This window comes from Canis lupus, chromosome 12 (assembly GCF_048164855.1).
Source record: "Canis lupus baileyi chromosome 12, mCanLup2.hap1, whole genome shotgun sequence".
Lineage (NCBI taxonomy): Eukaryota > Metazoa > Chordata > Mammalia > Carnivora > Canidae > Canis > Canis lupus.
Window position 1 is genome coordinate 15,682,151 of NC_132849.1, and position 16,945 is coordinate 15,699,095.

Consider the following 16,945-nt stretch of genomic DNA (forward strand, 5'->3'; position numbering starts at 1 on the left):
TGCTGTGAATACTCCTTTACAAAGTTTTTGTGTGGATGTATGTCCTCATTTCTTTTGGGCATATGCCTGGGAGCAGATATATGCTGGGGCATAAGCAGTCTACATTTAACCATTTGAGGATCTGCCCTGTTCTTATCCAAAATATCACAATTTTGCATTCCCACCAGCAGTATGTGAGGGTTCCAACTTCTCCACATCCTTGAAAACACTTGTCCTTTGGATTTTCACCATCCTAGAGTTCTAACTAAATATATTTTATTGAGAGAGAACTTATTTTTAGACTTGTTCTATTTTTTAAATGTTTGACTTTTTATAGGCAGGAATTAATCTGAAAGAGATTTGAACTAGAAACACACACACACCAAGCTCCTCATTGAATCAAATCAGTGGTGCATAGCGTGACTGGTTGTATCCTCTATGTTCACGAGAGTTGGGCTTGGAAGGGACTGTCATTTCTGCTGCATCTGTGCCATGAGGCACCCTAGCCTCTGCTTGCAGAGAGCTCCACCCTCCCTCATTATGCATAGGCAGCTTGTTTATGTGTCTAAGGCTCCATTATCAAAGGTCTTAATTTCTGGAGATCCAAAATCTCCGATTATTGTACTCCCTCGCTCTGTTCCCAGCCTTGCTTTCAAAAGGCACAAGAAGGGCAGCCCAGGTGGGCTCAGGGTTTAGCGCCGCCTGCAGCCCAGGGTGTGATCCTGGAGACCTGGGATCGAGTCCCACGTCGGGCTCCCTGCATGGAGCCTGCTTCTCCCTCTGCCTGTGTCTCTGCCTGTCTCTCTCTCTCTCTCTCTCTTTCTCTCTGTGTGTGTGTGTGTGTGTGTGTGTGTGTGTCATGAATAAATAAATAAAATTTTTTTAAAAAAGGCACAAGAAATAAGGCTAATCTTCCTCTTGGGTTCCCATTTCCTTCCCGGAAGTATTTCCTCTCAGGTCTTCACTGTGAACCATTTTTCACAGGACATGCTTTCCACTCCCCTTTCCTATAAATTGGCAGCTTCCCTGGTTCTATTGTTTGCTGATATCCTATTTTTAAACATGTCTCCTTGAACTAAGCATGTTGTGCTTCAGATGGTGAGAGCATGTTGACAGAGCAGATTTATCACCTTCCTTTCTGTGGGTAGGACATTTCTTAAGCCTTATATATGCTTTACTTCTGTTGAGCTCACCAAAGCCATGAAACCTCTATAGCTGCACTCTTTTCTGTAGGCTTTTGTTTTATTTTCACTTCTTAAACTGGAATACAGGGCAGCCCCGGTGGCTCAGCGGTTTAGCGCCGCCTGCAGCCCAGGGTGTGATCCTGGAGACCCTGGATCAAGTCCCACATCAGACTCCCTGCATGAAGCCTGCTTCTCCCTCTGCCTATGTCTCTGCCTCTCTCTCTCTCTCTCCTCTCTGTGTATTCTCATGAGTAAATAAATAAAATATTTTTTAAAAATTTTAAATAAAAAAATAAAAATAAACTGGAATACAATCACATGGTACAAAATTTTCAACATATAAAAGAATATTTTATTGTCTCCTTCCCAGTCCTAGTCCTAGGTACCTAGCTCTCCTTTCCAGAGCTGCTCAGTGTTACTCATTCTTAGTTCTTGCATATCTTCACAGAGATCTTTTTTAAGTTATATTGAAGTATAATTTATATACCAGAGAATTCATCTTTTTTTTTTTTAGAGAGCAGAGTGTAGGGGCAGAGGGAGAAATTCTCAAGTAGGCTCACCACCTTGAGATCATGACTTGAGCCAAAGTCAAGAGTCAGACACTTAACCGACTGAGCCACCCAGGGACTGAGCCCATTTTTAAATTACGTATGTGGAGGGCAGCCCAGATGGCTCAGCGGTTTAGCGCCACCTTCAGCCCAGGGCCTGTTCCTGGAGTCCCAGGATCAAGTCCCTGCATGGAGCCTGCTTCTTCCTCTGCCTGTGTCTCTGCCTCTCTCTCTTCAGCCCAGGGCCTGTTCCTGGAGTCCCAGGATCGAGTTCCTGCATGGAGCCTACTTCTTCCTCTGCCTGTGTCTCTGCCTCTCTCTCTCTCTCTCTCTCTGTCTCATGAATAAATAAAATCTTTTTTTAAAAAATTGCATATGTGGATTGTCTCACATTTATTTAGATCTTTAATTTCTCCCACCAATGTTTTATAGTTTTCACTGTGCAAGCCTTGCACTTCTGTTGTTAAATTTATTCCTAAATATTTCAATTTTTTTGATGCTATTGTGAATGGAATTGTTTCCTTAATTTTATTTTCTGATTGTTTATTGCTAATATACAGATATACAATTGATTGTGGGTGGCTCAGTCAGTTAAGCATCTTATTCTTGATTTTTGGCTTGGATTGTGATCTCAGAATCCTGAGATTTTGCCCCTAGTCAGGCTCCATGCTCAGCAAGGATTCTGTTTCTCCCTCTGTGGGAGCACTCAGGCTTGCTCTGAAATAATAAATAAAATCTTTTTTAAAAATCCAATTAATGTTTTATCTATTTAATTTTATATCCCCAATCTGGCTAAATTTACTAGTTCTAATACTTCTTTATGAATTCCTTAGTATTTTCTATGGACAGGATCATGTCATTTACAAATTAAAAGTTGTACTTCTAAAAAAAAAAAAAAAAAAAAGTTCTTTCCAATCTGGGTTCTATTCTTTTCACAGGTGTTTTATCCATAAAAAAGCAAATAGCTGCATATGTTTTCTACCTGGCAAACCTGGCAGCTCACAAACCTGGCAGCTCTGCTTTTTATACTTAACAATCTCTCCTGAAAGTCCTTTCAGTACCTAATGTCCTTTCTTCTCTTACAGCTGCAAAGAAGGGATAGTATATTGCCTGTCAGGCTTATCTTTCACACCACTCTTCCTTATACTCATACATCTTGGTTTTTTTTTAACATCACAGTAGGCTCAGAGTTTTATGTTAGTTTTTTACAGTTTATAATCTAAATCACTGGTTCTTTCTAACAATTCTGTACTTTCAGAAATGAAGGTGCTCCCTTTTTGAGCTGAGAAACCTGCTACAGAGAATGCAGTGCTTGCTCAAGTAGAGTCAGCTAGTAAAGGGAAGATCTGAGACTGGCGTAGATCTTGAGACTCCAAACACAAAGCTGTTTCTACTGTGTCAGAGTTGCTGTTCCTCCTGCCTAGTGTGTGGGGCTTTACAATTATCCCGTGTTTGATTTGGCATCATTCCTGTTTATTATTTTGGATCTTGACAAAGATCCTAAATGACTTAGGCCCTCCCAGATATGCATCATATGAGAAACCTGCTTCTCATACCTCCAAGACACTGATATATAAAATTTTAAGAAGGAATAGAGCAAACCCAGTAACTGGACACGACAGGCACTTAGTAAATAGTTGCAGTCAAATGTACACTAAAGGCCTCTCTCTCTATGTTGATAATATTTGGGTAAGAGTGGTTCAACCCATTATGGTTCTACCAGTTTATTTTATCATTTAACCCATGTAACTCATCTTCCCCTCAGAGATATCACAAGAAGTTTTGTCATTTTATTCAAATCTAGTTGCACTCAACTACACATTCTTTTGGCTTAACCAGTTAGTGACGATATCTACTAGAAAAACAAAAACAAAAACAGGCTAACCTGGCAGTGATCGTTCTGCCTACCTTCCTGAGCAGTAGCTGAAATGTGCTTATCTTTTCTTTGACCTCCAAATGCTTGCAAATTATTAGATTGATGATCCATTCTAGAATTTTATGTCATTATTGTTAAACCTACCAGTTTGCAATGCTTATCTTTTTGAAAATTAAAACATTTCTTGTCCCCAGACATCTAAAATCGCTCCTCTGTTTCAAATTTTTCAAAGAAACTGTTGCAGTTTCCTGAGAGACCTGGAATATAGTTTATCTAGTTCAGGGAGCAATCATTCTGCTTCCTTTCCTGACTTAGCCGTGAATTCACTTTTACCAAACTTGCTTAAGTAGATAAGTACCTGGCATTTATGAAAAATATAAGTACTCAGACCCCTCCCCTAGAGACTCTAACTCACTGTTCTAGGTTAGGACCCATCCCTCAGCAGATTGTTGTGATAAGTTTAAGAGACTGTTTTCTACTACATTTTGATTATCTTTTTGTCATTCACTAATATTCCACCATCTTCAACCCATGAAGTTGCCCCTCTTTGCTCTGAACATAATTATAAAGGCGTCTTGGGTTCTTTAATAATTTTTGAAATACTCCAGTCATTTGGGACTTCTCATGGGGCCTTGCAGCTCTTTGTATTTTTACCCATGTAGAAGTATCTGAGTCTGATCTTACTGAAGGGCGCCCTCTGCAGCCAGCATCCTCTTTAGTCATTCCTAGCCCTCTTTATCTCTCATCAAAATTTTAGAATTAAAAAAAAAAAAACAACTTTAGGGATCCCTGGGTGGCGCAGCGGTTTGGCGCCTGCCGTTGGCCCAGGGCGTGATCCTGGAGATCCGGGATCGAATCCCACATCAGGCTCCCGGTGCATGGAGCCTGCTTCTCCCTCTGCCTATGTCTCTGCCTCTCTCTCTCTCTGTGACTATCATAAATAAATTTAAAAAAAAAAAAATTAAAAAAAAAAAAAAAAAAAAACAACTTTAGCATTTCATTCTGAAGACACACCAGGCTAATCTTTGAGTAGGATCTTCAGATTTTTTTCAAGTCCTGTGAACATACCCAGTCTTGATGCCTTACCTTTTTACAGCAGCTCAGGCCCGTATCCAACCACAGCAGCATTCACTTCCCCATTACAAATTGTGCAATAGCATGTTCCCATTGTCAGAAGCTTTCTGGCAACTTGATATCAACAACTGGAATTGAATTAGAAGGGGCTCTTGGTGGCTTGTATGTTTTCCTATGCTGTGGTTGACTATGCCAGTGATTTAAGGTAATAACAGGGTCTCTTGTTTTTACAGGTGGCAGACCATGTGATTTCTTCTGACTCTGTTTCATCTTCTACCAGTAGTTTCTGGAGCTCAAGCTCTACCCTTTGCAACATGCAAAATGTACAAATGTTAAACAAAGCCGTACAAGCAGGTAAATTACCTGAATTTAACCATTTCCATTGAAATACAAATAGATTTTAAACATAGGTTAAGATACTCAGTCTCACATACAATAAAATGAAGATTAAAACTATACTCAAATGCCATTTTTCACCTATCAGACTGGCAAAAATCTATTTCATAGTAAGTTTGAGGGCACAAGTGTAAAGAAGTAGATACTCGTACATTCAGGTTGGGAACACAACCCCTATGACAGGCAATTTGGCAGTTTCTATCAAGATAACTTTGACCTGGCACTTTTACTTTTGAAACTTAACCCATAGATATATTGTGCATATGTGCAAAATGACAAGTGTACAGAATTAACCATTGAAGTATTTATTAGAGCAGAGAATTTAATTCAACTTAGATATCCATCAATAGCCAAATGCTTAGATAAATTATCGTGCATCCATATAATGAAACATAGGGTGAGGAAGCACTCTCTGCTAATATGACAAGATCTCCAACATTGATAACTAAAAAGAAAAAGCAAAGTACTTTAAAAATAAAGTACGCTTAAATGTGTGCAAAAATTTCTCTGAAACTATGGGGTTACAAACTGAGTGAATGGAGAACAGAAGTGGGAAAGAGGCTTTTCCCTTATGTTTTTCTATATCCTTTGATTTTATATAACAAAAATAACCTTCTCCCTTGATTTTTCCCCCTAAGTCTTGTCTTTATATGTCAACCTCGTCCTTACCTGGATGCCTGTCAGTAGGACTATAAGCATTAAATATCTCACCTGTAATCAGAACTGAAATCCTCTACCCACTGAATCCATGTTAGTTGTTTTTTCCCCTCTAATATCTAACCTGACTTAGAAATAAAAACCTTTTTCTGTCTTCTTCCCCCTTCTCCCCGTTGGTCCCCCTCCCCTTCCCTCTATCTCTCTCCCTCACATCTCTCCACACCATCCAGAGGAGGTAGGAGCCTGCATTTTTGAAGGCTTAGAAAGTTTCCATCTACTAAATCGAATACACATGCCCTCTAAATCTCAAGGCTGCTCCCAGGATATCTGTGGATCTTTCTCCTCAGGTAACTTGGAGATCGTGAACGGTGTCAAAAAACACACTCGTGATGTTGGGATGACTTTCCCAACTCCAAGTTCTAGCGAGGCTAGGATAGAAGAGGACAGTGACATGACTTCTTGGTCAGAAGAAAAAATAGAAGAGAAAAGACTTCTCACCAATTATCTTGGGGACAAAAAGTTAAGGAAGAACAAACACAGTTGCTGTGAAGGTCAGTTTCTTTCTTCCTTTTTTTTTTTTTTTTTTTTAAGATTTTTATTTATTCATGAAAGACACAGAGAGAAACGGGCAGACAGAGGCAGAGGGAGAACCAGGCTCTGTTCAGGGAGTCCAATGTGGGACTCAATTCCAGGATCATGCCCTGAGTCAAAGGCAAATGCTCAACCGCTGAGCCACCCAGGCATCCCTGAAGGTCAGTTTCTAATTCCAGTTTTGTAGCAAAGAACTAGTGAATTTCAAGTCTCTCTCAATGCTAAAATTCTTTATTTCTAAGTGACTCTCTCTTGACCCCATCTCCTCCAGCACCACCTTGGCAAATTTTCAAAGTATCTAGCACTCCAATTACAGTCATACTTGCAGTTAAGCAAACTCCAGGACCTCATGCTGGCCTCTGATAGCTGCATCCCCTCAAGAGCCTGTATTACACACATGTCTTTGATGAGAAGAATGAAAAATCTTTTTTCTTTCTTAAAAATAATTCCCATAGGAGTATCATGGTTTGTTCCTGTGGAAAACGTGAAGTCTGAACCTAAGAAGGAAAACCTACCCAAGCTTCATGGCCCTGGTATCTGCTGGTTTGCACCAATAACCAACACCAAACCATGGAGGGAACCTCTACGGGAACAGAACTGGCAGGGACAGCACGTGGATGGCCACAGGCCACTAGCAGGCCCAGACAGAGAGCGACTGAGGCCATTTGTGAGAGCAACCCTACAGGTGCAGTGACATTGAGTTATTTCTAGCCATATGTTTAAGGGGATCAGAAAGGGAGATGCAGAGATGTTAAATTTGTGACTTGGCCTTCTGAAGAACAGTCACATAACACTCATTTCTTGCACTTCCACAGTTCATCTCTTCCCATTGTCATCATTAATCAAAGGTCACTTGCCTGTTAACCATTGTAAATTGTTTTTGCCCTCAGTACCTGGGGACAAGGCAAGAGGAGGGAGAATGTTGGGTTTGGTGATGCTGGGTTTGTAGATATCTGCATGAAGAGCGCTCTGGAGGTTTGATATTTGTGTCAGTCTATGTGTGTTCCTTCATTTAAATAATTCCTATTTCTGCTTAGCACAGGATTTAAAAGGCACAAAATCCCTTCTTTATATGTACCTTGGCAGCTGAAAGAAATGTCATTTAATAATGTATTTGTTTGAAGGGAAATTTAAAATAGCACATGGACTGCGCTCTAGCCCATCAACATTTGGAAGAATTGTAATTGCCACAGTCTTAGTTCTTAGCTTATTCCAAAGGCATCCTTTGGTTCCTCTGGCTTTCCTACTGGAGCCCTCCCCTACAGAGAGTTGTTAGATTATTCTTCAACTCCAGAAATTTTCTGCACTTTAGAAACAGGCTCCTCGAAAAAAAAAAAAAAAAAAAGAAAAAAAAAAAAAAAGAAACAGGCTCCTCAAACCACTTTTGGTCAGGCACTGTTTTCTAGGCCCTTGGAAAATAAGCTGCATCATTAACATGAGGCTGGGGGCCTTTTCTCTCTTCAGGAATCCCTTCACCTTCACAGACCTGACTTCATCTCCCGCTCTGGGGAGCGGATAAAGCGTCTGAAGCTGATAGTCCAGGAGAGGAAGCTGCAGAACATGTTGGAAAGTGAGCGAGAGGCACTGTTCAATGTTTCAAGAGAATGGCAGGGCTACCGGGACCCCACACACCTGCTCCCGAAGAAAGGTACCCTCCGGCTCTTCGCTTTCTTACTGGCTTCACACCAGGGAGCACTGCTCAGTGCCCGGCCAGTGACAGAGACAGAAAGGGACTGTTTGCTTGCTGAGATCCCACTTTCCTCACGTAGCAGAACCTACCCTGTGTAGCTCTCAGCACTTTCGTGATGCATATAAGGCCAAGTCCTCTTGCCCTTGCGTCTTAGAGATCAGAGTGTGCAGTAAGAATGATGCTTTTATAAACTAGCCATGTGTTTGTGAGCAAATTAGTTCCAAAAGTATGTTTTTTTCTTCAAAGATGGGGCTGATTCCAGGATTGCCTATCTCATAGGGTGGTGATAATAATAATAATAATTAATAATAATAATAATAATAATAATAATAATAATAGTAACCCTTATGTGTTTTGCCCAGGCATTGTTCTTGTGTAATGCTTGTAACACCTCTCTGGAGTAGATGCTTTTAATACCCCTATTTTACAGATAAGAAAACAGAGACAACAAGAGTTTAAGTCCCTTACCCAAGATTATTCATCTGATAAGCTGGGATTTAAACCCTCCAGACTGTACTCCTAACATTCTGCTAGGTGTAAGATCGCCATAAAATAATATGTGAACGCTGTGAAAATTGTGAAATGCTATCTAGTGCTTTCATCACAGCCCTACCTGCAAACCAGCCAGTGTTTCTGTTCACACTGTTTAGTCTGTGCCACAGCATGTTGTGTCTTCAAGAGCCTGCTGTCAGCAGTCCCCACAGTCTAACCTTGGCCTTGACCTTGGTCATTGCTCACTGCCCAGTACTGGCTGCTCAAGGTAGAGGCATCAAGTTCTAGCAGCGCCTTCTCACAGCTCAACACCCTTCCCTATTAACCCACTATCCACTGAAAATCCCTTCTTCTCATGCTTAGGTTTCCTGGATGCCCGAAAGAGCAGGCCTATTGGGAAGAAGGAAATGATTCAGAGGTCTAAACGGTAAGGCCAAAAAAATAAGAGTAATTATAAAAGTATAAATAAAGCCACCAAGTGATCAGAAGCTCTGGCTTGGAACGCCCTGGGTGGCTCAGTGGTTGACACCTTCATTCAGCTCAGGATGTGATCCTGGAGTCCCAGGATCAAGTCCCACATTGGGCCCCTTGCATGGAGCCCACTTCTATCTCTGACTTGCTCTGTGTCTTTCATGAATAAATAAATAAAAGCTTTAAAAAAAAAAAAAAGCAGCAGCTCTGGCTTGCCTCCAGAATAAAGACATTATGCTCAAGTTAAAACATTAAGAGAAAATTAGTTGTGAAAGAAGTTTCTCATAATACTAAAAAAGGAAAGAAAAATAGCGGATTGCAATATAGATGAGTCAGATGTAAAAGATGCAAAGAATCCCCACTAATTTGTATGCTTTTGTCAAGCTTGTTTTTGTTAGAAACCTAAATATAAATAAAGATATCTAAAATATAAGATATGAATATTTTGAAATAAGATGTTTATTTGGGGTATTACCCTTTATCCACGCAATCCCATTTCTAGGAATTTATGTAATAGAGTGAAATAATAGAATACTAAGGCATATTAAATTAGACTTTAAAAAAAGTCAAGTTTCAGAAGCATGTGTACACTGCTACCACATGCAGTATTTATAAAGTATTTGTGCCTAAATAGATGCATATACATTTATATGCATTGAATATCTCTGGAAGGATATCCAAAAAAACCGGTAATAGTGGTTGCCTTTTGGAAAAAGGACTGAGTGACTAACCTACAGAGGTAGGACAAAGACTAATTTTTTGCCTTTTTATACTTACTGAATTTTGTGCCATTGCATGCTTTAGCAGTTAATTAATTAGCGATATGCATATATCGATTATGAGAAAGCCATGGATTTGACGTATAACATTGTGTAAGTCTAAGATACGTGATGTGATGACTTGATTCATGTATATATTGCAGTATGTTTACCACACTAGTTAACACATCCTTTAACTCACATAATTACCATTTTGTTGATGGTAGTAGCATTCTTACTGTTATGGTGAGAACATTAAAGATCTACTCCCATAGCAGCTTTCTTTTTTTTATTTTTATTTTTTTATTGGAGTTCAATTTGCCAACATATAGCATAACACCCAGTGCTCATCCCATCAACTGCCCCCCTCATTGCCCATCACCCAGTTACCCCAACCCCCCACCCACTTCCCTTTCCACTACCCCTTTCCCAGAGTTGTGTCTCTCATGTTTTGTCACCCTCACTGATATTTTCATTTTCTCTCCTTTCCCCTTTATTCCCTTTCACTATTTTTTATATTCCCCAAATGAATGAGACCAGATAATGTTTGTCCTCCAATTGACTTACTTCACTCAGCATAATACCCTCCAGTTCCATCCACGTCGAAGCAAATAGTGGGTGGGTATTTGTCGTTTCTAATGGCTGAGTAATATTCCATCGTATACATGGACCACATCTTCTTTATCCATTCATCTTTCGATGGACACCGACGCTCCTTCCACAGTTTGGCTATTGTGGACATTGCTGCTAGAAACATCGGGGTGCAGGTGTCCCGGCATTTCACTGCATCTGTATCTTTGGGGTAAATCCCCAGCAGTGCAATTGCTGGGTCGTTGGGCAGATCTATTTTTAACTCTTTGAGGAACCTCCTCAAAGTTTTCCAGAGTGGTTGTACCAGTTCACATTCCCACCAACAGTGCAAGAGGGTTCCCCTTTCTCCACATCCCCTCCAACATTTGTGGTTTCCTGTCTTGTTAATTTTCCCATTCTCACTGGTGTGAGGTGGTATCTCCTTGTGGTTTTGATTTGTATTTCCCTGATGGCAAGTGATGCAGAGCATTTTCTCATGTGCTTTTTGGCCATGTCTATGTCGTCCTCTGTGAAATTTCTGTTCATGTCTTTTGCCCATTTCATGATTGGATTGTTTGTTTCTTTGTTGTTGAGTTTAATAAGTTCTTTATAGATCTTGGATACTAGCCCTTTATCTAATAGCAGCTTTCAAGTATATAATGCAGTATTGTTAACTAGAGTCACCATGCTGGACCTTAGATTCCCCAGAACTTTTTTCCTCTTACAACTGGAATTTTGTACCCTTTGACTAACATCTCCTCATCCCCCAATGCCCCAGCCTCTGGCAACCACCAATTCTAGTGTCTATTTCAGGGAGTTTGATGTGGGTTTTTTGTGTTTGTTTGTTTGTTTGTTTGTTTGTTTAAGATTTTATTTAAATCTTTAAAGATTTAAGAGAGAGAAAGACCATGGGCAGGGGGTTGCAGAGGGAGAGGGAGAAGCAGATTCCTCGCTGAGCAGGGAGCCCAATGCTCAGGGTCCTGGGATCACAACCCAAGCTGAAGGCAGACGCTTAACAGACTGAGCCACCCAGATTTCATGAGCCCCAAGTTTGATATTTTTAGATTCCATGTGTAAATGAGATCATACAATTTTGCCTTTCTCCATCTGACTTATTTCATAGCATAACGTCCTCAAGGTCCATTCACGTTGCAAATGGAAAGATTTTCTTCTTTTTTATGACTGAATAATAATATAATAATACATCTGCTTTATCCATTCATCTGTTGATGGACCCTTAGGTTGCTTATGGTGGTTCTATTTTTATTAATTTTTTTTATTTATTTATGATAGTCACAGAGAGAGAGAGAGGCAGAGACACAGGCAGAGGGAGAAGCAGGCTCCATGCACTGGGAGCCCGACGTGGGATTCAATCCCGGGTCTCCAGAATCGCGCCCTGGGCCAAAGGCAAGCGCCAAACCGCTGCACCACCCAGGGATCCTGGTGGTTCTATTTTTAATTGTTTAAGGAGCCTCCACTGTTTCCTGCAGTGGCTGCACCAATTCACATTCCCCACCAGCAGTGCACAAGGGTTCCCTTTCTTCACATCCTGGCAGACACCTGTTATCTCTTGCTTCTTTAATAATGACCATTCTAACAGGTGTGAGGTGATATCACATGTGGTTTTCATCAACAGTGACATTTAAGAATGTCTATTCCTGGAGGCCCCTGGGTGGCTCAGCGGTTTAGTGCCTGCCTTTGGCCCGGGGCCTGGTCCTAGAGTCCCAGGATCGAGTCCCGCGTCGGGCGCCTGGCATGGGGCCTGCTTCTCCCTCTGCCTGTGTCTCTGCCTGTCTCTCTCTCTCTCTCTCTCTCTCTCTCTCTCTCTGTGTGTGTGTCTCTCATGAATAAATAATAAAATCTTAAAAAAAAAAGTCTGTTCCTCTTTACTCTTGTTCCTGACCTTTGCCCTAGTGTTGTCAGTTACTGATTGCCTCCACCATATCCGAAACAGACCTGCCACACATCCAGCTGGAAGCTGGGGAGCAGGCGCCTCTAGCCGTGTTATCCCCCCCACCCCACACCACCCCACCCACCACACACACACACAGAGCCAACTAGCACATTCTGGGCACTCAGTGTGATTGCTCTGGAACTTGCTCTCACTGCCTTGATGCAGGCTGGCCTCCACTTTCAGAGGATGCTCTTCTTCCTGCTTCTGTTCTTTCTTATTTCTCATTTAGTTCCCACAGAGCCTCTACATCATTTTAAATGATACTCTTCAAATTATAGAAAACTTTGGAAAATATAGAGAAATAGAAAGAAGAAAATAAATGTCACTGATCATCCTTCCATCTGAACTGAACTGACCCTAGTCCTGTTTCTGGCAGGAGTGGGGGTTTTGCAGAGACCTGTATTCACACACTTATTTTTTCTCAAATTGCTGATGATAGTGTATATATAGGTTTGTAGCCTGCTTTATTTTGCTCAACATTATATTGTGAACATTTTCCCATATGATTAAAAATTCTTTGAAATATCTTTTTTATGCTTTGTAATAATTCCATTATATTCCATAATCTGTTTCACTCTTCTTTGGTTGGAAATTTAGATCATTTCCAATTAGAGTATATTTATCAAATGCATGTTTAATCATGTTCCTCCCTACTTAAAATCAGTGGCACCCAGCCTTTGATAGGACAGAGGCCAGGGTTTTCACATGGCTGCAAGACCCTACACAGCCCACCTCACCTTCACCTCTTCTGCTTCCCACCTGCTTCCCTGCACACCTCTCTGAGGCCTTGACTCTTTCTAATACTCCCTTCTCCTCTCATCCCCTCTCTGCTCCTCTCTTTAAGACCCACCTTTCATTTCTTGGAAATCTATGTAGCATTTTGTACCTAGGGCCATGATTGTGCTTTTCTTATTATTTTCTGTGTGTTTAAAAATATACTAATTAACACATCTGTATTCTTATATTGAAACTGTACATTTTTGCATATAGAGTGAGAAGCTGTTATCTCCACTCCTTTATTCCACACCTTTCTCAGAAGTAACCACTATAAGCTGGATTTCTTGATGTTTTTGTTCATCTGTCTGCCCTCCCAGATCATGAGCACCCCGGGCCAGTGTTCTTTGTTTCCAACAGTGTAACAGGAAACAGGCCAACCCCAGGGTTCTGGGGCCTGTCTCTGAGGGCCCAATGCCCTGAGAGCAGCATACCTCAGGGAGATGGGGGAGAAGAGATCATGTCCCTCTGTGGTTAGGTAATCTCACTGCTTTTTGTTTTCCTTTTGGCACCGTTCCTAAGAATTTATGAGCAGCTTCCAGAAGTGCAGAGAAAGAGAGAAGAGGAAAAGAGGAGATTGGAATATAAGTCATACCGGCTGCGAGCTCAGCTATTCAAGAAGGTCAGTCAGTCCTGGAGCAGGATCCATCAGCTTTATCAGGGGAAAGAGAAATTGAGAGAAACACATATGACCTGTTGAATTAACCATTACATATCTGGGGAGTAAACTTAAGCTTGTGATGCGTTGTACCACTGCTAAAATTTGGAAGGCACCTGTCTAAATCTAAAAATCTTAAAAGGTAAATCTAAAAAAGGCACCTTCCAGGTATATATTTGGAATGAAACCAAATTCCATACTTAGGAGTTATGGTAGAAAGTCCTAATCTATCAGAATTGTTGGGTTTTCATTCTCTACCCCCAAATGATAGTTTATACCCCTTATTGGTTAGTCAGATAACCTCTAGAGGTTGTAAAATAAACTGGAAAATGTCTAAGTATAGTATAAAGTTGGCAGCTTGGGGAGTCAGAGCCTCAAAGCCGCCACCATTTCCTGCCCATGGGCCCAGTGGAATCAGTAATGCTGCAAGTCCCAGACCCTCGGAGGCCAGGAGACTTGCTATCAAAATATTCCTTGAAAAGCCAGGCAGGCTGCCTTGCCTGAAGGCCCATATCCTTCACTGTTTTCATTTCCTTCCCAACCCCTTCACTTCACCGCCAGAGGACTCTGAAAGTCAGAATCCAAAAGACGAGTTTATACCAGACCGATGTGGGATTGGAGAACTGCTTCTGGAACACACCCGGAGCTGGGCTGGGCCGGGCCGGGCCCTTCGAGGAAGGGGTCCCCCGGCACCACATGGCCTGTCCAGTGTGCCAGCGTCACAGGCCAGGCCTTTTATTGTGCTTGTATGTTTGAACTGATGGATGGATGAGTCTATCCGGATATTAAATCTGTACAGAAGGACTGTACAGAAATAATACATACTGACTATATAGATCACCTTTCCTAAACACCTCAAGAAGAATTTTTTGCATGATTACCATAGTTGCTATAGCTGGGGAAGATAAGATTTGGGTAGAACCCCACTGGTCTCAGCTACATATCTGGGGTGAGAAGCGGCTGTCCGCTTCTGATGGCAAAAGTATCTAATTTTTTCCTGTCTTTCTTTTCTTCCACAGAAAGTGACCAATCAACTCTTGGGGAGAAAAGTTCCCTGGAACTGATAAAAGATTATTTTCCTCAGAATCTTGGAATTATATTTTATCAACCTGAAGAAGCACAATCCTTACTTTTATGAGTCTGGTTTAATAAAACTTAACTCGTTGTCCATGTGTAATTTAGAAGTAGTAACCTGAAGAGTCTGAGACCGATTGGTGATTAAGATTATTAATGGTTTGGTAGCAGTACTTTCTCCACAGTGGCCCTGCCCACAGGAATGTTTGTCACAATGATATCATTTCTGAACTCTGGCCACAAATAAGTCCCTTTTTGTATGTGTTTTTACAGTTTTAGAAAATAAATAACTTTTGATTGATTCATAGTACAGCAAGCAGCGAAGGATCATTTCTTTACCATCTAGAAATATGCAGAGAGCTATGCAATGTCTCTCCTGAGGTGTATGGGGAATCTCAACCTAAAAGCATCAGTCAAGGGATATGGGCTATGGGAATGAAATGTAGCGTTTCTTTACAAACACGGCAGGACGTGATGATAGCTGTCATGGGCTTTGTTGGAGATGGTGTCTGGGTAGAGTAGCTGTTGGGCATGTGCAGATGCTCTCAGCGGACCAGGCACCTTGAGTCAAGAGCCTCCTCTTAGCTTCATTCCAGCTTCCCAGAGGCCTCTACCCTCTAGTGAATTTCCTTCCAGCCTTTTCAAGATTGAAGCCTCAGAGCATTTATCATCAGACATGGAACCAACATTTATAACTTGGATAACCACTTTGGGAAACCATGAGTTAATAAACGTAATAATGTACATAAAGCATTTAATTAATTCTGTAACCTGGAATGACAGCTAAAGCCCAGAGTTTAGAGAGGGAAGGTGCTAATTGGCCTCATTCTAAAAGAATGAGAGAAGCCCCAGCAGGGCAGTAAGGGACCAACTGCCTCCCCAGAAGGCTTCCGCAGAGGCAAAGTTAAAGAGCAGACCCTGCCACCAAGCACAGCTCAGGTGGTGCCACCAAAGCTCCCTTCCTACCAGAAGGAAGCAATGAAGAAGGCTCAGAGAAAAGAACCTTCAGTGTGTGAAGTTTGATGTAGGAAAAATGTTAGGGTTTCAAGCCGACAGCCAAGAAAGAATTCTTGAATTGCTTCTTCCTAGATCCAGTTCACACCTAACCTAAGAATCCACTTGCCCTGCTTTTTCCTGGAGGTTAGGCTCCAGCCTCCCAGCCACTTTTCTTCTCTGAGGGCACCTTTTGTTACTACCCTCCTCCAGCAAACCTGGAGGCTTCCAGTGACCATCAGTACATGCAGTGTGGGTGACGGAGTGTATGAAGAAGGCAGAGTGTTTTGTCTGTAAATCACAATGCATTTCATGTCCCAAATGATTGTTCTGGCCCATTAGAGCCTTGGGCCAAGCTGATTTGTTACCCTGGTCTTCATCTTTACCTGTTGGGGAGCATGGGATGTTTTAACCTACTGTGTTAGTTTTATTTTTACTGGCAGTGACCCCTCACTTATAGCACTTTCCCAATTTCTCACTAAAGACTTCTGAATCCTGGTGGGGAGGTGGTACAGAGTGGATCTGAATAGGATCAAAAGTTAAAAACCAACATTATTGGCCTCTAGGGGGCATTCTTGGCATCTCGACAAGTCCCCCATTGGCAGCTCCCCTTGATGAAGTCCCTGATGTAAGAAAACTTAACTACCACCGCCAAGGCTGGGTCATCTTCCAAATATGGCTGGGCTACAGGTTAAGGGTATTAACAGTCACAAGGTACATATGTGTGGCTTTTCATTTTGGTCCATAGCCCTAGCCCTATCTGCTCTGCCTACATCTTTCAAAGAGCTGTAGCTGGCCAGAAAATACTCAGTAACCCAAGCCAACCCCCTCCTTGGTGGGATAAATTACCCTTCTCTCCCTCCCTGTGTGTGTGGTGTGTTTCTCACTCTGTCCCTGGACTTGCTTCCTTTGATGCTTTGATGCTGGCACCTTTATTCTGGGTAGTCTTACTATTGCCATGCATGGGGCTTGGGGTCCCACATGTCTCCAAAGGGGGCATGGCCAGATTCACATATTCCTAGGATCCCTGGCCCATTCTCATCTCAGTGTTCACCCAGCCTCACCTGTTACTCCCCACACAAGATAGCTTAACAGTAGAATCTAAGAACCTCAACTGGCCATGAGGCAGATGGGGCTGGACCAAGAATGCCCACTTAGCTTCATGTAAAAGACAGGCACCAGTAAAATCCCTAAGATTTTATTTTT

The 16,945-nt window shown here is 41.7% G+C and overlaps 1 protein-coding gene across 1 annotated transcript in view; it reads left to right on the forward strand.

Annotated features, from left to right (window-relative positions):
* The window catches only part of ALMS1 (ALMS1 centrosome and basal body associated protein), a 215,786-nt gene extending 200,730 nt beyond the window's left edge, over nucleotides 1–15,056 (forward strand). Inside the window, exons 19-25 of the mRNA XM_072769843.1 lie at nucleotides 4,895–5,015; nucleotides 6,062–6,265; nucleotides 6,761–6,990; nucleotides 7,770–7,953; nucleotides 8,851–8,914; nucleotides 13,537–13,636; nucleotides 14,692–15,056. Coding sequence (XP_072625944.1) covers nucleotides 4,895–5,015; nucleotides 6,062–6,265; nucleotides 6,761–6,990; nucleotides 7,770–7,953; nucleotides 8,851–8,914; nucleotides 13,537–13,636; nucleotides 14,692–14,736 — 948 coding nt within the window. The 3' untranslated portion in view covers nucleotides 14,737–15,056. The remainder of the gene's footprint in view (nucleotides 1–4,894; nucleotides 5,016–6,061; nucleotides 6,266–6,760; nucleotides 6,991–7,769; nucleotides 7,954–8,850; nucleotides 8,915–13,536; nucleotides 13,637–14,691) is intronic.
* The last annotated feature ends 1,889 nt before the right edge of the window (nucleotides 15,057–16,945 follow it).